General features: G+C 32.9%; 2 protein-coding genes across 3 annotated transcripts; both read right to left on the bottom strand.

Moving 5' to 3' along the window:
- Positions 1-1,986: 1,986 nt before the first annotated feature.
- LOC113495711 (probable 4-coumarate--CoA ligase 3) lies at positions 1,987-8,263 on the bottom strand. 2 transcript variants are annotated; one of them, XM_026874604.1, is made up of 9 exons: positions 7,473-8,263; positions 6,443-6,665; positions 6,019-6,229; positions 5,384-5,746; positions 5,066-5,251; positions 4,542-4,663; positions 4,209-4,370; positions 3,912-4,082; positions 1,987-3,363 (listed from the first exon to the last, which is right to left on the bottom strand). In XM_026874604.1, the coding sequence occupies exons 2-9, from the start codon at positions 6,644-6,646 to the stop codon at positions 3,079-3,081; spliced, it is 1,704 nt and encodes a 567-aa protein (XP_026730405.1). In that variant the 5' UTR covers positions 6,647-6,665; positions 7,473-8,263; the 3' UTR covers positions 1,987-3,078. The 2 variants fall into 2 exon arrangements, with proteins under 2 accessions (XP_026730405.1, XP_026730406.1); XM_026874605.1 differs by lacking the exon at positions 7,473-8,263 and having other exon boundaries at positions 6,443-7,356.
- A 59-nt stretch (positions 8,264-8,322) lies between these two features.
- LOC113495710 (probable 4-coumarate--CoA ligase 3) lies at positions 8,323-14,529 on the bottom strand. Its single transcript, XM_026874603.1, has 9 exons — positions 14,319-14,529; positions 12,937-13,165; positions 12,443-12,653; positions 11,685-12,047; positions 10,949-11,134; positions 10,716-10,837; positions 9,583-9,744; positions 9,143-9,313; positions 8,323-8,658 (listed from the first exon to the last, which is right to left on the bottom strand). The coding sequence occupies exons 2-9, from the start codon at positions 13,138-13,140 to the stop codon at positions 8,374-8,376; spliced, it is 1,704 nt and encodes a 567-aa protein (XP_026730404.1). The 5' UTR covers positions 13,141-13,165; positions 14,319-14,529; the 3' UTR covers positions 8,323-8,373.
- Between the last annotated feature and the right edge of the window lie 1,854 nt (positions 14,530-16,383).

Raw genomic sequence — 16,383 nt, 5'->3', positions numbered from 1 at the left:
TCTGTGAACCCGATGAATGACGATTTTTCAATCCAAATTTTAGTGTTGAATAGATTGATGCCATGCGGGTCAGATTATTCTATTTTAAAATTCAACTGTGGAATTGATTATTTTTATACGGTTTAGAACAAAATGAAATTGCTTAGTTTGTTTACATCGATACTTTTATATAAAGAATAATCACATAAAAAAATTTCACTAGGACTAGGCGTAAAAACTATCCCATTTATTGTTTACGTTCTATCTAGGTATAACGCACGACCGTATAAGTATTTTAGAATTATGATTTTGTTGATAAAGCAGCCAAATCCCAAAAATAATCACAGAGCGAGATAAATTAGTATCAAAACACCCGTTTGAATTATAAATATGGGGCCGCATTTCCCGAAAACGGACGTCCTGACTTTTCCAATTCACTATTGCAACTAATTAAAACTTTAGTTTAATCCGAGATTCCCATTATACTTTCAGAACAGGCGACGGGTTAACCTAGAACTGTTGGGAGGGTGATCTCGTTGGGTGCTTTTACACCGTTACGTAATATAGTTTTACTTTTGATGTACTCTTTAAGTTCAAAGGTGATGTGGTCTTGGTCTTGTGATCCTCAATGGTTCTGATCATTAGATGGTGTGGGTTTTGTTTGACTGGTTTTGAACCATCTTTTTTAGATTTGTTTTGGTGATGTTTTTCTACAGATTCGCACACTGTAATTTTTCCGACCAGTCAGTTCAGCAAAACGCAGTCTTCTGATGAAGGATATTTTTTTGTGCAAAGATGCTATTCTCATTAAATAGTATAGTATTTAAAACTATACTTCAGTTATAGACACGACATGCGATCTTATTATTTAGATTAAGAAAACTTTTTATATGTGCATCTGATAATCACATATAGGATAAAAAATAATCGAAACAAACTAAAATTTAAAGCCTTGACTCGAAATCCGATGCATAAACTATAGAAATACCAATATCTCCAAAGTCATATCTCAAATAATACAAGACAAATAGATTTACCAAGGTTAGTATATTTGTGTTATCTTCTCTATGAATTTAATAGAATCTATCAAGTTCCACACATTCGAGATGCTAATAAGATTGGCATGTTACGTCGGGGAGAATGATAGCGCTTCAACGTTACTCGCTCGGTAAAACATTTAAGTACATTTTAAGCTTTGGGAACTAGAATACTAAGCGAAACAGATTAATTCTTAAGAGAATGGAGTACTAACTTAACTTTACAAATACTTTATTTCACAAATATTTTTGAGGTTTATTTACACCTACCACTGACTGATTACCTCTGCCATGAAAATGTCATAAAGTTGCTCTGAAATAACTTCGAAATTCTTGTTTCTGTTTTTTATTTCAGCTGAAAAACAAAAATTTTAAACCATCAATCTCAATGTAAAAATTATACATTATTAATTGGACTTCTTAAGCGTCACGAAGTATTTTTGTCTTTCCTTATTGGGAAGGACCAAGGACTGAAGATGCGTATGACATGAGAGAAATTAAAAAAAAACTTTTTTCTGCATTGTCCACAGCTATAATAATGGCGTTATGTTTTTCTTACAACGTTTAAGTAAGGAAACATTTTATTCAAGCCCAAGTGTTCCAGCTGTAAAATCTTGGTGACCTAGTTCCATGGTCATCCTCATCATTAGACTGAATTTGGGCGTCCCCTATTAATCACTCGGTTAATCTGCTACCGCAGTTCTTGCGAGGGTTGCTTGAGGAAACTTGGAGTTAAGATTGTCTCCTAATACGATTTTGTTGCCGTCTGCGTGAGGACAGGCGTCCTATTTACGGTCGAACTTTATTGACGAGTTTACCCCAAGTTCGTCTAAAGAGATTTTGGGGTAATGCATCTGTTAATGTAAAAGTTTTTTTTTGGGTGTTAATGGGCCTTAACGGACGTTTACTTCTTTAGTTTATTGTTTACCAGAACGTTGACAGTTATGGTTTGGTAAAATAAAACGTGAAGTCGAGTGTCAAAAAACTGCTTACTTTAATAGATGTACAGATTTTTCAATAATTTATTCAAAATCGTTTTGAATATTCCTACACACTACGGTGTGTTCGGCGCACTAATATTCAGCACAGAACGAAAACAGCAAGACTTAAATGGTTTCCTCTTTGTCGGTTCAATCTAATGATGTGCCTATTTTCGTAGGTTGACTTTTGTAAATTTGTTTGTATGGAGTTTGGGTGGTTGAGTTTGGAAAGTTACTGAGGATGCGTTTTTCAGGTTTTTAACTGGCAATAGTAGGTCTAGTTGGTAATTTATATTCCGTTTTAGCTGTGGTTACTTGTTCTGTATTTCACTTGGCAATGATTCTATCAAAGTTTTCAACAAAAACCATAAAAAGTAAATGTAATAAACACATATTTCAAAGGATGTCAAAAATAAAAAAGGATAATAGTGACTAGGAATTTCATTCACAAATATTTTGGATAAATTATCTGTGATTAAAAAATCATTCTTATGCAAAAAATCAAAAGTGAAATCTGTGAAATCGGAAAAAGAAAAAATATGTTTGCTATTCCCATTCGAAATTCAAAAGCTGTGTGCCAGTTGCAAAAGTTTAGTTGTTATAAACGCACGTGACCGCTTATACTTCGTAGTTGATGTCTACATTAACGGGGTAACTGAGGAAAGAATCAGTAAATTTTTCAGTTCTATGAGTCTTTTTTTGTATTTCCTCTTGTAATATAATAATAACGTGTACAACAATGTTAAAAACTCAACATTCTTAAAAAAATGGCGATTGTCAGCTTAATCACTTCGCTGAAAGCCATTTTAGACAAACATTTAAAGTAAGAGTACTTGTATGATTTTATTTTAATTAGTGCTCTCCACTGCTCAAAGAACGGATGAGGCTTCCCAATGGGCAAAGATCTGGACTCCGGAGAAAGGATATCGTCGTCGAGGTTATCTGCGGATCATTAGCTCTGAATTGTCTGTTAGAATGTCGAGGTGCACGTGACAAGAACTTGCAACAGATAGAAAAGATTGGCTTCTTTGCCTAGCAGTGAGATCTAACACACCAATTACAATAGCATGTGGCAAAAAGAATTAAAGTTCTTTCAAAACCCTTCTCAGAATTTTTCCAGACGGATTTTTTGGAAGTTCATTTAGAAATCTGACTTCTTTGATCCTCTTGTATTCTGCTACTCTTTTTGATACAAAGTTGGTGATAGAATGAGCGTCTGCTCTTTTTCCGTCTCGTAGAACTATGAAGGCTTTAGGAACTTCACCCATTCTTACATCAGGTACACCGATTACGGCAGCGTCTAAAACATCTGGATGTTCCTTCAATACATTTTCTAGTTCGGCAGGTGGTACTTGGAAGCCTTTTACCTGAAAAAAATGGAATAGTTTAAGATTCTTCGATTTACCTAATAACGTTTTTGAGTGTAGTCAAAAGTGTACAATAAAAGCTATTTTAAAAAAGTTTAAAAACAGCGTACGAATGACTGATATTGATTTTGATTTTTGAGTGTGGTTAAAAGAGGGTCATAAACATACATTAAGGAATTCCAAAAACGCTCGACTATATTGTTTATTATTTTTCATATTGTCTGCTAATTTCATTTGAAAAATAAATAACCATTTATAGTCAATTAGAAATCTATTTTTGGATCTACGCCAACTGTAAATTTAGATTTCGGCGGCATGACAACTAAACTATAATTGGATCTGAAACGTTTACCCTTTATCAATAAAACATCGATGAATTTGCTACTACTATTTGTTACCTTAAAGTTTTAGGTAAATTACTAAAAAGCTGTTGGATATTTTGGGCTCATTGATTACAGTGTCCGTTACTGATGTAACTTCGTTAAAATTTTAATTTCTTTTAGATATTAAGGATGAGTTTTTCGATTTTGATCTCTTTTTTCACTTACCTTTATAAGTTCTTTGAGTCGATCAGCTATCGTCACAGTTCCATCGATATCGATGCTTGCGAGATCACCAGTTTGGAACCAACCGTCTTCAGTCATACACTTTTTGGTTGCTTCTGGATTATTCCTATACCCTTTCATAACTTGAGGACCGCGGATCAAAAGTTCGCCAACCTGTTGTAAAGATAATCTTATTTAAAAGACAATAAATTGTTTGCATACCCTTCTGATGAAAAGAATACTTAAGATTTGTAAGAGATTAGATTTTACATGCCACGTAAATCTTACTAGCTTACTTACCTCTTTTGGACCCAAAGGTTTTAAATCTGAATCGACTATCCTCAACTCTGTATTTGAGATAGCATAACCTGCTGAAGCGTAGTTCTCAGATCCAGGTAGCATGGCTGTTGCTAGTGGTGATGTTTCAGTTAAGCCATAAACTTGGAGAAAATTCAGTTTATGCTGCAGAAGCAAAAAAATAGTAAGTGTTAACGTACTAATTAGACAATGAATACAAAAAAAAATAAGTGTATCAAAAACTGCTTTTTAAATCGATAGAAGTATTTGATTCCCTATGATAACGTAGTGTGTTGTTTGAAACCATAATCTCATAGACAAACAAAATCAGTATACCTTCACTTTATCAAGGACCCTGACAACATCCACCCTTGGCAACGGGGCAGATCCTGAAGTGATGGTTTTGATAGATGCCAGATGCTCGTTAGTTATCACAGGGTGTGAACCAAGGAACAATACTGAAAGACGCAAGTTAGTTCGTAATTAAAAGCATAGAGTCAAACATGTTAAATATAATGTCAAACAAAAGCCTAAATGAAATCTTTTATCATTATTTGTTTTGGGGTTAAAGGGTAAAAGCAATACCCTATTACCAATCGTCTGCCGTTTGCTCGACTGTCTGTCTGTCTTACCATCATGAAACGTAAAAGCCAGCCAATTAAAATATTCACAGATGATGTACTTAAAAATATACTAAAAATAAGGATTATTGGGGGTGGAAAATGAATTAAAGATTTTCAAAGCTTTTTTTGACAAACAAACATCTTTTTATCTTTCGCCACATAACCCACAGAGTCTCAAGTACGACGGACATGACTGGGTTTTCTTTAATAATTTTCTTAACAATTGTAAAAACTTACTAAGAGGAGGAGCAGCACATAACACGTTTGTTTTATGTTCTTTCAGAGCATCGATAAAGGTATTCGGCTGAAATTTGGGCAACGTCACCACTTTCAAACCCACTGATAGTTTGTGTAAAAGTATTATTGATAAGCCGTAAATGTGGTAGAAGGGCAACACGGCCAAAACTGTATCCTGGCTGGTTTCTGTAAGAAATAAAATATATACTTATATTTTAGCTGTTAAATTGGACCTATAAAAACCTACGTCATAGTCGAACAAAATCATTTTTTTAATACCAGCTGGTAATTTTTTTTTTCAATATTTTGGAAACTTACTTGTGGTCTCATCGTAATGCCTAAGAGTATCAACATTCTGTTGCAAGAAGTTAACAACGATATTTCTATGTACTAATTCAACGCCTTTCGGAAGACCCGTTGTTCCACTAGAATACGGAAGAAATGCTACATCCTCTGATTGTCTTCGAACTTCTTTTAATATACTATGATCTACATTATCTGCTAAAGCAAATTCTTGAAATGAAATTGTTTCTGGTGGTAATACTCCATCAACTCCTTTGATACAAATGACTGGAAGATCCTTTTTAGCTAATGCTAAGGCTTCCTTGAGAACTGGAATCGTTTCTGGTACACCGAATAAAACTTTTGGATCTGATAGTGTAATTTGACGATGCACCTCATCTGAAAAAAATATTTTATGAAAGTTAATCAAGTCGTGCTTATACTGAGATTAATATAATATGAATATTTTTTGTTTTATGTATGTTGCTATGCTGCGATGAATTCTAAGCCATTTTCAGTGTATACCTAAATTGATGCAGCTTTCGTACCCAAAACTAAAACGAAAAAATCGTCCTGTTGACTCTTATACATCATTATTCTCCTACGAAATTGTCATCAACGTAATAAGTTATAATTGCTGTTATTTTCTTCTATAACCTTTAACAACTTACGTGGAGTATAAATAGGGTTGACAGTAGTAACTTCAGCACCAGCTTCCAAGGCTCCTATGGCTGCCACCGCGAAATCGGGAGAATTAGGCATCATAATACAAATGACGTCTCCATCTTGAATTTTTAATAGTGTACGTAATTTTGCAGCGAAATTTCGAGAGTACTTGTACATTTGATAGTACGTATACGATTGCTTTGTTATAGCACATTCCTTAAAAATAAATAATTTATATTAATTTAAAGTTTTGCCTAAACTATTCATATGCTTAAATTTTAGAATTTTGTTTGTCTGAATGGATGATTGGAAGTGTAATCAAATAATTTAGAACTTTACTGAAAGTAAATAGAATAAATATATACTTCTTTTCCTTGATGGCTTCAAAGTTTCAAAGCCCCGCTTTATTGCATACATATCAATACTTACTATTGCAGTTCTATCAACCCATCGCTCCATATTCTCCCATATTTGTTCAGGGACAGTTCGATTTGGTATATCCACATCTCTATGAGGTGACTTTACTATTTTGTCTGGTGTCCAGGCACTTAGTTCCCTTGAAGATGTTAGTGGTATAAATCTGAATGCTAATAGTTTTTGGGCAGTATTAGAAATTATGGATTTAGCAGTCATTTTTTACCTTGGAATGAACCTAAAAATACATACACATTATTAACAATTAATGTACGCTAGTCAAAATATATCAGGTCTAGATTTCATGATTCATTAGTATTGAAAATACCTCTCTCAATTTATTGATTGGTAATAAAAATAGATCGAAAAGGGAGGTTAGACGAAATCAATTACTGAGTGCTTATAATATTTATTGTGTCTTCGGAATTCTGTTTCATATGAGTATCTATTAATTAGCGTTTGGCACAACCTCGTCAATGATTTCGATTAATATTTTGTACTAGGAATATTATCTTTGTATCTAGAGAAATGTTTTGTTTGTCATTATTGATTTTGTTCGTTTGGTATTGTTTCGATGTTGGAAATATAAATGTTCCTAAAAGTCGAGAATAGTAAAGACGTAGACAATGCATTCTTCATTCATAAAAATAAAGAATGTTTTGTATTCGGTGGTTAAATAGATAAGATATAATATGCTTTAAGAACAAAAACATTCAACCGACTTGAAATAAATACTGCTTATCTGTAATTATTATCTAATAATGTACTGTTTTAAATTTGTTTGACTTGTGCTGTCAAATTTGATAAGTTACATAATATATTGTACCGGTGATAATATTAGCGCTTAATTCGCAATGCAAAAGAAAGGCACAATCATTTTTTGTATCTTTTTTGATCTATCACTTTGAATCTCGAACCCTTTTTTTTAAAACCTGTTAAATGTAGAACTACAAATTCTAGAACGTTAGAAGATCAGTTTTATAGTACCACTTTAATCACAAGGCATATGACAATCGTTTTGAAATACTGTTTGTAATATACTCACAGATTTATCTTCTTTGCATTTCTTGATAGTTTTAATCACAACACTTGTTATCAAAAACAGTAAAAAAAGGTAAACCTTTCTTGCTTTATTCGCAAAAATAAAAATGTTTTTCAGCTTATTTGTATTTGAATTATATCGAAAAGATTATATTCACATACATGATGCTTTGGCAAGAGTGTGTGTCCAACTAAATGTATTTTTTATCACATTGTTAGCATTCGTTCAAGGTTAACGATGTTTTCAACGGTTTGAGTGTAATACCGGCTTGTAGATGTTCAACAGCTGAACAAAGTCTCGTCCCATACAAATGATGATCATCTTAGCGATATTTAAGTAGATAGATAATACAATGTAACATATCGCACATCGTAAAGCATCATCCAAAAAAGCTTTAATCAAAAAACTAGTATGACCATTTATTTATGAACAGGAACAATATTTGAAGTTACTAGAACAATACAGGTAGGTTGCACCACTCAACTACTACAACGTCAAAAATACCGAGCCTAGAACATTGATTCTAATTAAACCGCGGTGTGAGAAGTTCTAAATGTAAATCGTTTACCAGAGAGCAAGTGAGAAATGTGAAAGAAATAGTGTTGCTATACATTTGTATTTTGTTTTAGATTTATGTCTAGAAAAGCATGGATAAGAAATCGAAGACATCTTTTTCAGTAATAAGAGGTTTTTTATAATTGCATTGTAACCAAATTTGATGGGGACGACGGATGTTGGAGATTAAGCTGAATACCCCGCAAAACATGTACATGAATAACATATAATACATTCGATAATTGAGAACTATACTAGTAAGATTGAGCGATAAACACATCAAAATAAAAGAATAAATGGTTAGACATTTAGAAAATACTTTTATTTTAATTTTCTTTAAACAATAATTTTAAAGTTCTTTCAAGACCCTTCTCAAAATCTTTCCAGAAGGGTTTTTTGGTAACTCTTTTAGAAATCTGACGTCTTTGATCCTCTTGTATTCTGCTACTCTTTTTGACACGAAATTAGTGATAGAATGAGCGTCTGCTCTGTGTCCGTCTCGTAGAACTATGAAGGCTTTAGGAACTTCACCCATTCTTGCATCAGGTACACCGATTACAGCAGCGTCTAGAACATCTGGATGTTCCTTTAGCACATTTTCTAGTTCTGCTGGTGGTACTTGGTAGCCTTTCACCTGAAATTATGGAACGGTTTTTGTTAACTAAACTTTATCGGAGAGGGTATGGCATTTGTGAAGAAAATGCTTAATTGTGTCTGAGCAATAATAATTTCATTCCTCAAGAAAGTCTCATTAGTAGGAGAATTGTAAGTGTTTCTAAAATTAACTCAAATATCAAATTCAACAAATTGTTTTTATCTTCAATGATTTCTAAATTCCATTCATAGTTAAAGTACTATTTTTGGATCCACGCCAGCAGTCAATTTAGATCTAGGTAATATCGCAAAAACTATTTTAAAGTCTACCATTTAATGGTAAAATGTACAATTAAGTTATCACAGCTGCTAATATATATAAGTACTTACTTATATATAACCGCTTATAGTATTAGGAATATGACTAAAAACCTTTTTTTGGTTTCCTTATATCATTTGTACTTGCGTTAATTTTAATGTCTTGAAAAACCTATGTGAGACTTGTTTTTTTTTCTTTCATTTACCTTAATAAGTTCCTTAAGCCGATCAGCTATCGTCACAGTTCCATCGATATCGATGCTTGCGAGATCACCAGTTTGGAACCAACCGTCTTCAGTCATACACTTTTTGGTTGCTTCTGGATTATTCCTATACCCTTTCATTACTTGAGGACCGCGGATCAAAAGTTCGCCAACCTATTATACAAATAGTTTTGTTTAAAAGACATTTTTGATGAAAATCTTAATTGTAAATCTACATTCGTACAAATAGTGTTCTGAAAATATTTCATTGCTCAACGCGAAAAATGATTTACATAATGGGAGTATAAGCCTTTAATTTAATTTAAGTATAATAAGTGCTTTATGATAAATTTACTTTTCATAAAATGTATGTCACGTAGTTGACCAATAAATACGAGAGGTTCCGATTGGAAGACAACCGTTACAAAAACATGATATTATACCTCCTTTGGTCCCAAAGGATTCAAAGCTGTGTCGACTATCCTCAACTCTGTATTCGAGATGGCATAACCTGCTGAAGCGTAGTTCTCAGATCCAGGTAGCATCGCAGTTGCCAGTGGCGCTGTTTCAGTTAAGCCGTAAACTTGGAGGAAGTTCAGTTTGTGCTGCAAAAGAAACAACCATTTAATATCGTTATTGACTGAATATACAATTAGAAATCTGCCTAAAAAATAAGACACTGGGAGAATGTGTATAATATCGATTCGGTGAAGAGATTTTTAGTATCCAAGCATAGAATAGCATAGAAGCAAGTTCCACTCAACCTGCTGAAAGATCACCAAATATTTTCTTGTGCCCATAACTTGTTACCACGTACAGGAAAAACAAAAGAACCAGACAGGAGACCAACTAAATAAAAACAAGAACAAGAACAGCAAGTAGCGTATCAACTTCCGAGTGTAGTAGCCTCTAGAGTCCTTACAAGTTTTGCATAGTAAATATAAAGCTGTACTGATATTTTTTTGCTCATTGCTATTTGATCAGCACAAACACTCAACTCATGTACTAAGACAAATTCAAACTCGAAACAAGCGTTCTTGGATCTATGCAGATAAAATTTAATGGTGTCTGTGATATGAATTAAATAATAGATCTGTCTTCGTTGTGAAAACGAGATGGATGCATGTGCTGCGTCCCGTTCTCTCACCAATGATAGATCATACCGTAGCTATAATAAGCGCATAGTCAACGTACCGATATCTTGTCTGTTTGTTTATCTTTAAGTATAAATGATAAGTTTTGTTTATATAGGGTGACCAAACCAAGAATAAAAAACCGGTTGTTTATCTATTTTTTCCTAACTTAATTTTGTGTTGCAATAGAAATACTTACGAGTAAAGAAGGAATATAACATGATGAAATATGATACGAATAAATAATTCACTGAAATAGAGCTCAATCCGCAAAAAAACGACTTTGAAGAATATTAATGTTACTAAGTTACAACTAATTTTATTATGCAAAGCAAGTTAATTATTATTATGTTTTGTTCATTTATTCGTTTTAGATTGTTAATAGCTTTTGTGGAACAGTGAGAATCAAAAAATATTATTCAACGAATAATATACTGTTTTACCTTCACTTTATCAAGGACACTGACAACATCCTTCCTTGGCAATGGAGCAGCTCCTGAAGTGATTGTTTTGATGAAAGCTAGATGCTCATTTGTTATTCCGGGATGGGAACCAAGAAACAGTACTGGAAGTTGAACACAGGTATATCATAAAACCTTATTTGCTTCGAGATCATGTTTCGCAAAATGTCATACTATGCTAAGTTTTTGTTAAACAAAGAAAATCGATTACTTACTAAGTGGAGGAGCAGCACATAACACATTTGTCTTATGTGTTTTTAGGGCATCTGTAAATGTATTTGGCTGGAATTTGGGTAACGTTACTACTTTCAAACCCACGGACAACTTGTGTAGCAACACTATTGATAAGCCATAGATGTGGTAGAACGGTAACACTGCTAAAGCTACATCCTGAGATGACTCTGCAAATAATCAAATATTCTAAGATCAAATGTAGCTCCTAATCTTACAAACCTTTTAGGTTTAACAATGTGAGAGATAGCAAGGGAATTGTTGATCATAACGAAAATTGTTCAAGTATGTAATACAAAAGTATACGACGTATATAGTATACAGGCTAAGTATACAGGCCATCGTCACTCTAGAATCCATTCAGCAGAAGTGCTCACTCCAATTGAACGCGACTGTTGGAAGTAAACGGATAAGTCACTTATAATAACAATCCAGATTTATTAACAGTGCGTCTAGTTGCACATATTGTTGGGCGATAGAATAATCTTACCAGCCTACAGATGTTTGTCTCGTGGAAATTGGCCTCTACGTAAATATAGGGATCGTTTGAGTATTGATGATGAAAGAATCCTAAATTCTTCACGATTTTTTCTTTTATCGTTTATCAGCAATGCCTTTGAATAATTATTCAGCTTGCAGCTCGTATAACGTATATCCATTCAACAGTTCTTTTCCATTCTAAAATCTTAAATGTGATGATTTTAAAGTGTGCATACTCACTTGTTGTCTCATCGTAATGTCTGATGGTATCAACGTTCTGTTGTAAAAGATTAACAACAATATTCCTATGAACCAGTTCAACACCTTTTGGAAGACCCGTTGTTCCACTAGAATACGGAAGAAATGCTACATCCTCAGGTTGTCTTCGAACTTCTTTTAATACACTATGATCTACATTATCTGCTAAAGCAAATTCTTGGAATGAAATTGTTTCTGGTGGTAATACTCCATCAAGTCCTTTGATAGAAATGATTGGAAGATCCTTTTTAGCTAATGCTAAGGCTTCCTTGAGAACTGGAATCGTTTCTGGTACACCAATGACAACTTTTGGATCTGATAGTGTTATTTGCCGTTGTACTTCGTCTGTAATGAAAAAAAAAAACAATATTAAATTTCTTAATCTATCTTAATATGATCAATAAAGATTTTTTGATAATGATATGCGTCAGTGCTGATTTTTGTGTGCAGTATTGGTCTAAATTATGATAAATTGAAGTTATACGGCAGATGGAAGATAAAACAAAATATTGAAGTTTGATAACGTAGTCTGTTTATTTGAAGATTGCGAGTTTATGAGAATTATTTCGATAAGAAATTGGATTACGTTGTCAGATTATAGTATGTTAAAAAATGATTACTTTAGGAGTATATTGGACTTTGACATACGTAAATAAAAGAAATGAGAAAAATTTAGTTTGCTTTACCACTATCTTCAACAAATGTTATTTTCTTTTATAATTTATCTTTTAGCAACTTACGTGGAGTGTAAATAGGGTTGACAGTAGTAACTTCAGCACCAGCTTCCAAGGCTCCTATGGCTGCCACCGCGAAATCGGGACAATTCGGCATCATAATACAGACGACATCACCATCTCGAATTTTTAATTGTGTCCGTAATTTTGCAGCAAAATTTCGAGAGTATTTGTACATTTGATGGTAAGTGTAAGACTGTTTCGTTATGGCACATTCCTTAAAAAATATATGGTTTTTACATATCAGTTTATGTCTGTGTTTACTAACTTTGTGAGTCTGTGCGCATTTTACTTTTTACAAAAATTTCATATTTGTCAGTAAAAAAATTGGATAAATAAAAGTCCTAGAAATAATATCTGTTATAATTTTGGCATGTTTTATTTGCTCTTTAAAGGGCCAAATACATTACACTCCATTTATGCCTGAATAAAATCTACTGCCCGCTATTATCAGGTACTTTAATGAAGTAGTCAAAATTTGCATTTATATCAATACTCACTATTGCAGTTCTATCAGCCCATCGTTCCATATTCTCCCATATTTGTTCGGGGACAGTTCTACTGGGTATATCTACATCTTTATGAGGCGATTTGACTATTTTGTCCGGTGTCCAAGCACTTTGTTCTCTTGAAGACGTAAGTGATATACATCTAGTAACCAACAGTTTTCGGCCGGTTTTAGAAATTAGAGATTTTGCTGCCATTTTCTTAGGAGAAACTGGAATGGATCTAAAAATAAAGATAAATTCATGTCGTAATGGTCATCACAATTACTCTTGTATTTATCATTTTCTTTGTTTATCTTTTAACGTACCGTATAATGATCAGGAAATAATTATCAAAAAACTCTGTAATTTTAATGAAGTCACTATGCGTCTTTTTTGTCCAAACATGACTATGTGAAACATGATAATGATGGATTTCACATTGGATTTCGTAATTATAATAAAGTTCATTATAGTAAGGTTACAAGTTGAAATATATCATTAGTGTACGAGATAAGACTGCTATGTAAATGAGGCTAAAGAAATGGTTGTGGTAGCAATGATCTAAGCAATAAGTCAGGGTCCAAAGTAAATAACTATGAAAGCAATTGGATTCACCAAGAACACCCCTGCTCTTGGTGAATCCAATTGCTTTCATAGTTATTTACTGTTTTTGAACCGGCTAAAACCTAACTAAGTCTTCAATACCAACACGTCCAGTGAATTAGGCATTGCCTGAGCTCATGAAGAGGAAAAGTGAAATTGTCTAAAATTTAATATACACTTCGTTGAAAAATAAAATTCTGTTTTCATTCCAGTAAAAATGATTACAATTCTTGGCTTGTGTTATTTTAAATGAAAGTAATGAATATTAACGAGAACTATCGATTGTTGAAGCTTGAACTATGCCACAGTTTACAAACCATTTAAATTATAGAAAAATGTATACTTAGCACGTCTTTTATATTATCCAATTCTATTCTTAGACTAATGTAGGTAAAATCAGAGAATTTATATTTTCGTTTGCGATTAATGTTAGACCTGTTTACTTATTTTCGAGCTGCATTAACTTATTGTTGTTGGTTACAGGAGTTGTCAGTTTTATTACATAATTAGTGGGTTATCTTATAATTGTTTTCACTCTTTATTACAGTAAAAACAGTCTCATATCATCGACAAAAAGTTAATTATTATATCATTTGATAACAACGTAACTGTATATAATGAAACTCGAGGAATAAATAAAATACTTATTTACTTGTTCCTTAAAAATAATAATTTATGGATCTTTTATAAAGAAGACAGGAATATTATTTGATGACAAAGACTCTGACATATTAAACGATATTCTGAATAAAAATATTGTCGACTAAAAATACTTCGTCAAATATACTCACGGCTTTTCTAAATACTTTATTCACTATTATCTTCTCAGATACGTCTAATCACAGCACATGTTATCACGAACAATTGCAAAACAAAACAGGAACGTTTCTTCGTTTGTACACATTCATATGAATGTTTATCAATTCGTTTGATACAAATTATATTGATAAGATTTTATCACGAACATGTTGCCTTGGCAAGAGTGACTGACCGACTGAATGTATTTTTTATAGTATTGTTAGAGTCCGTTCAAGGTTAACGAGGTTTAAACGGTTAAATACCGGCTTGCAGATGGCCCACAGCTGGACAAAGCTCTCTTGCTAAGTGAATGAAGAGTGAGCATTGATTTATATTGAACATTGGTTTTAAACTATTCTCTTTATATTTGTTGTCAATTGAGTAACAGAAATACAATAAATTATTTTTAATAACTATGTCATAATTTGTGCGTAGGTATTTAATATTAACCGAAACTAGTTGTGCAAGAAAAAAATAAACATAATTAGCTTGAACATATATTTTTATACAGAAGCATCACAATAAAAAGTACGCAAATGTTTTTGATTTCGCAAGAAATCTCTGCTACAAAACCTACGACATTACAATTTATAAACATTGGCAACCGACAGAGTGAAATTTTATTAAAAGAACTATACATAAATTTAGTTGAATGCCAAATCTATAAATAAATACCACGTGCTCAAACTCCGGCTATGTCGTCAGGGGTCATTTTGTTTACACAATTCTAGCCAATCACGAGGACAGTTATTGTGATATCAGAGGCTGCTATATATTGCAGTATGCTGTCTCACTTTAATTATGACTTCAATCCTGCTTCTAGAGCTCATAGTACAGGCACTAAGCGTATTAGTCTCATTCATTGCTGGGTAAGCGATGTATCTGAGTGTAATCACCTTTAGATCCACTAGTTATTCTCAAACCAGTTTTAGCTTAGGCCTTTCGGGATGCAATAAGAGTTTTAGTATCAAATCATTTGAGTCGGGATCTAGACGCATCGAAGCACAAATGTTAACGTTACTAAAATGTTTTTATCCCAACGAGACAATGTTGATATTTCTTCAATTGAAAAACCAACTTGTTGATAAATCTGTCATTCTACTTTCAACTCGATAAACTATCTCAGTCTACACTCAAGCTAAATGTGAGGATCTGCTAAAATAAAGAGTATTTGATATCCTGACAATTTACTTTGTGTACAACATTCCCCACCCAATGGACTTAAAAAAGGTGAATGTCTTGGACTGGATGTGGAAGGCGGAGGACCCGTTGTTGTGGCGTAACTTGAGGGAGGCCTATGTCCAGCAGTGGATCTCGAAAGACTGAATTGATTGAAAATTTTTGCTTTCTCTTATGTCCAGCACTAATTCACTTAATCTCTGTATCAAGAGTAGTGTTCCGAACATTAAATTCTCAAACACAAAGAAAATCCATTACAAACTCTATCCCTTTCATGATTCTAATAAATAAGTCTTGAGTAAGTAGAACCTTTCATACAACTTAGTAACAGAAGTAGTTATAAGTGAAACACTCCAAGAATGAGTTCCACTTCGATATTTAAAGTCTGCTAACAGCACTAACTTCCAGTTACGTAGTTTTCTAACTCGAAAAGTATAACTTGGCCACATTTGTGTGCCAATGATGTTGAATATATTTTTAAATAGAACTGTATTTGGTTTAGAACTAGAATCTGATATTAGTATAGTGAATGTTTCGTTTTAGGTGATTGCAGTAATGTTTTTACTCCTGTTTCATACTAAAAATCAAGGTTAAGCCGTTGCTTAACCTATAAATATTAAGGATCATAAAAATAAAGGTTTTATTTAAGGCTAAGAGGGATATATTTTTCCCCTTTTGACTTAATCCTCACAATGATGAAACTTATCGAATATTCGAAAACATTATGTAAAATAATGTTAATGTTCTATAAGAGATTGTTATTTTTTATTTATCCGAGTGTTATATTCTATTTACTGTTATTATACTTACTGTTTATTATAACGAACCATGTCTACTTGTCACCTATCCCAAATAACAGCAAAAAAATCCAAGATATAC

The sequence above is a fragment of the Trichoplusia ni genome, chromosome 7 (assembly GCF_003590095.1).
Source record: "Trichoplusia ni isolate ovarian cell line Hi5 chromosome 7, tn1, whole genome shotgun sequence".
Lineage (NCBI taxonomy): Eukaryota > Metazoa > Arthropoda > Insecta > Lepidoptera > Noctuidae > Trichoplusia > Trichoplusia ni.
The sequence above is the reverse complement of the archived record's forward strand: the minus strand, read 5'-3'. Positions and strand labels throughout refer to the sequence as shown.

Bases quoted from the DNA above. Each gene is read 5' to 3' on its own strand.
- LOC113495711 (XM_026874604.1), bottom strand. From the start codon at position 6,646: ATGACTGCTAAATCCATAATTTCTAATACTGCCCAAAAACTATTAGCA. The intron at 4,371-4,541 runs GTATACTGATTT...TTGCTTCTGCAG, and splicing joins GGGTCCTTGATAAAGTGAAG to CATAAACTGAATTTTCTCCA. The intron at 3,364-3,911 runs GTAAGTGAAAAA...CATTTTTTTCAG, and splicing joins GACTCAAAGAACTTATAAAG to GTAAAAGGCTTCCAAGTACC.
- LOC113495710 (XM_026874603.1), bottom strand. From the start codon at position 13,140: ATGGCAGCAAAATCTCTAATTTCTAAAACCGGCCGAAAACTGTTGGTT. The intron at 11,135-11,684 runs GTGAGTATGCAC...GATTATTTGCAG, and splicing joins ACATTACGATGAGACAACAA to AGTCATCTCAGGATGTAGCT. The intron at 9,745-10,715 runs GTAAAACAGTAT...TTTCTTTTGCAG, and splicing joins GTGTCCTTGATAAAGTGAAG to CACAAACTGAACTTCCTCCA.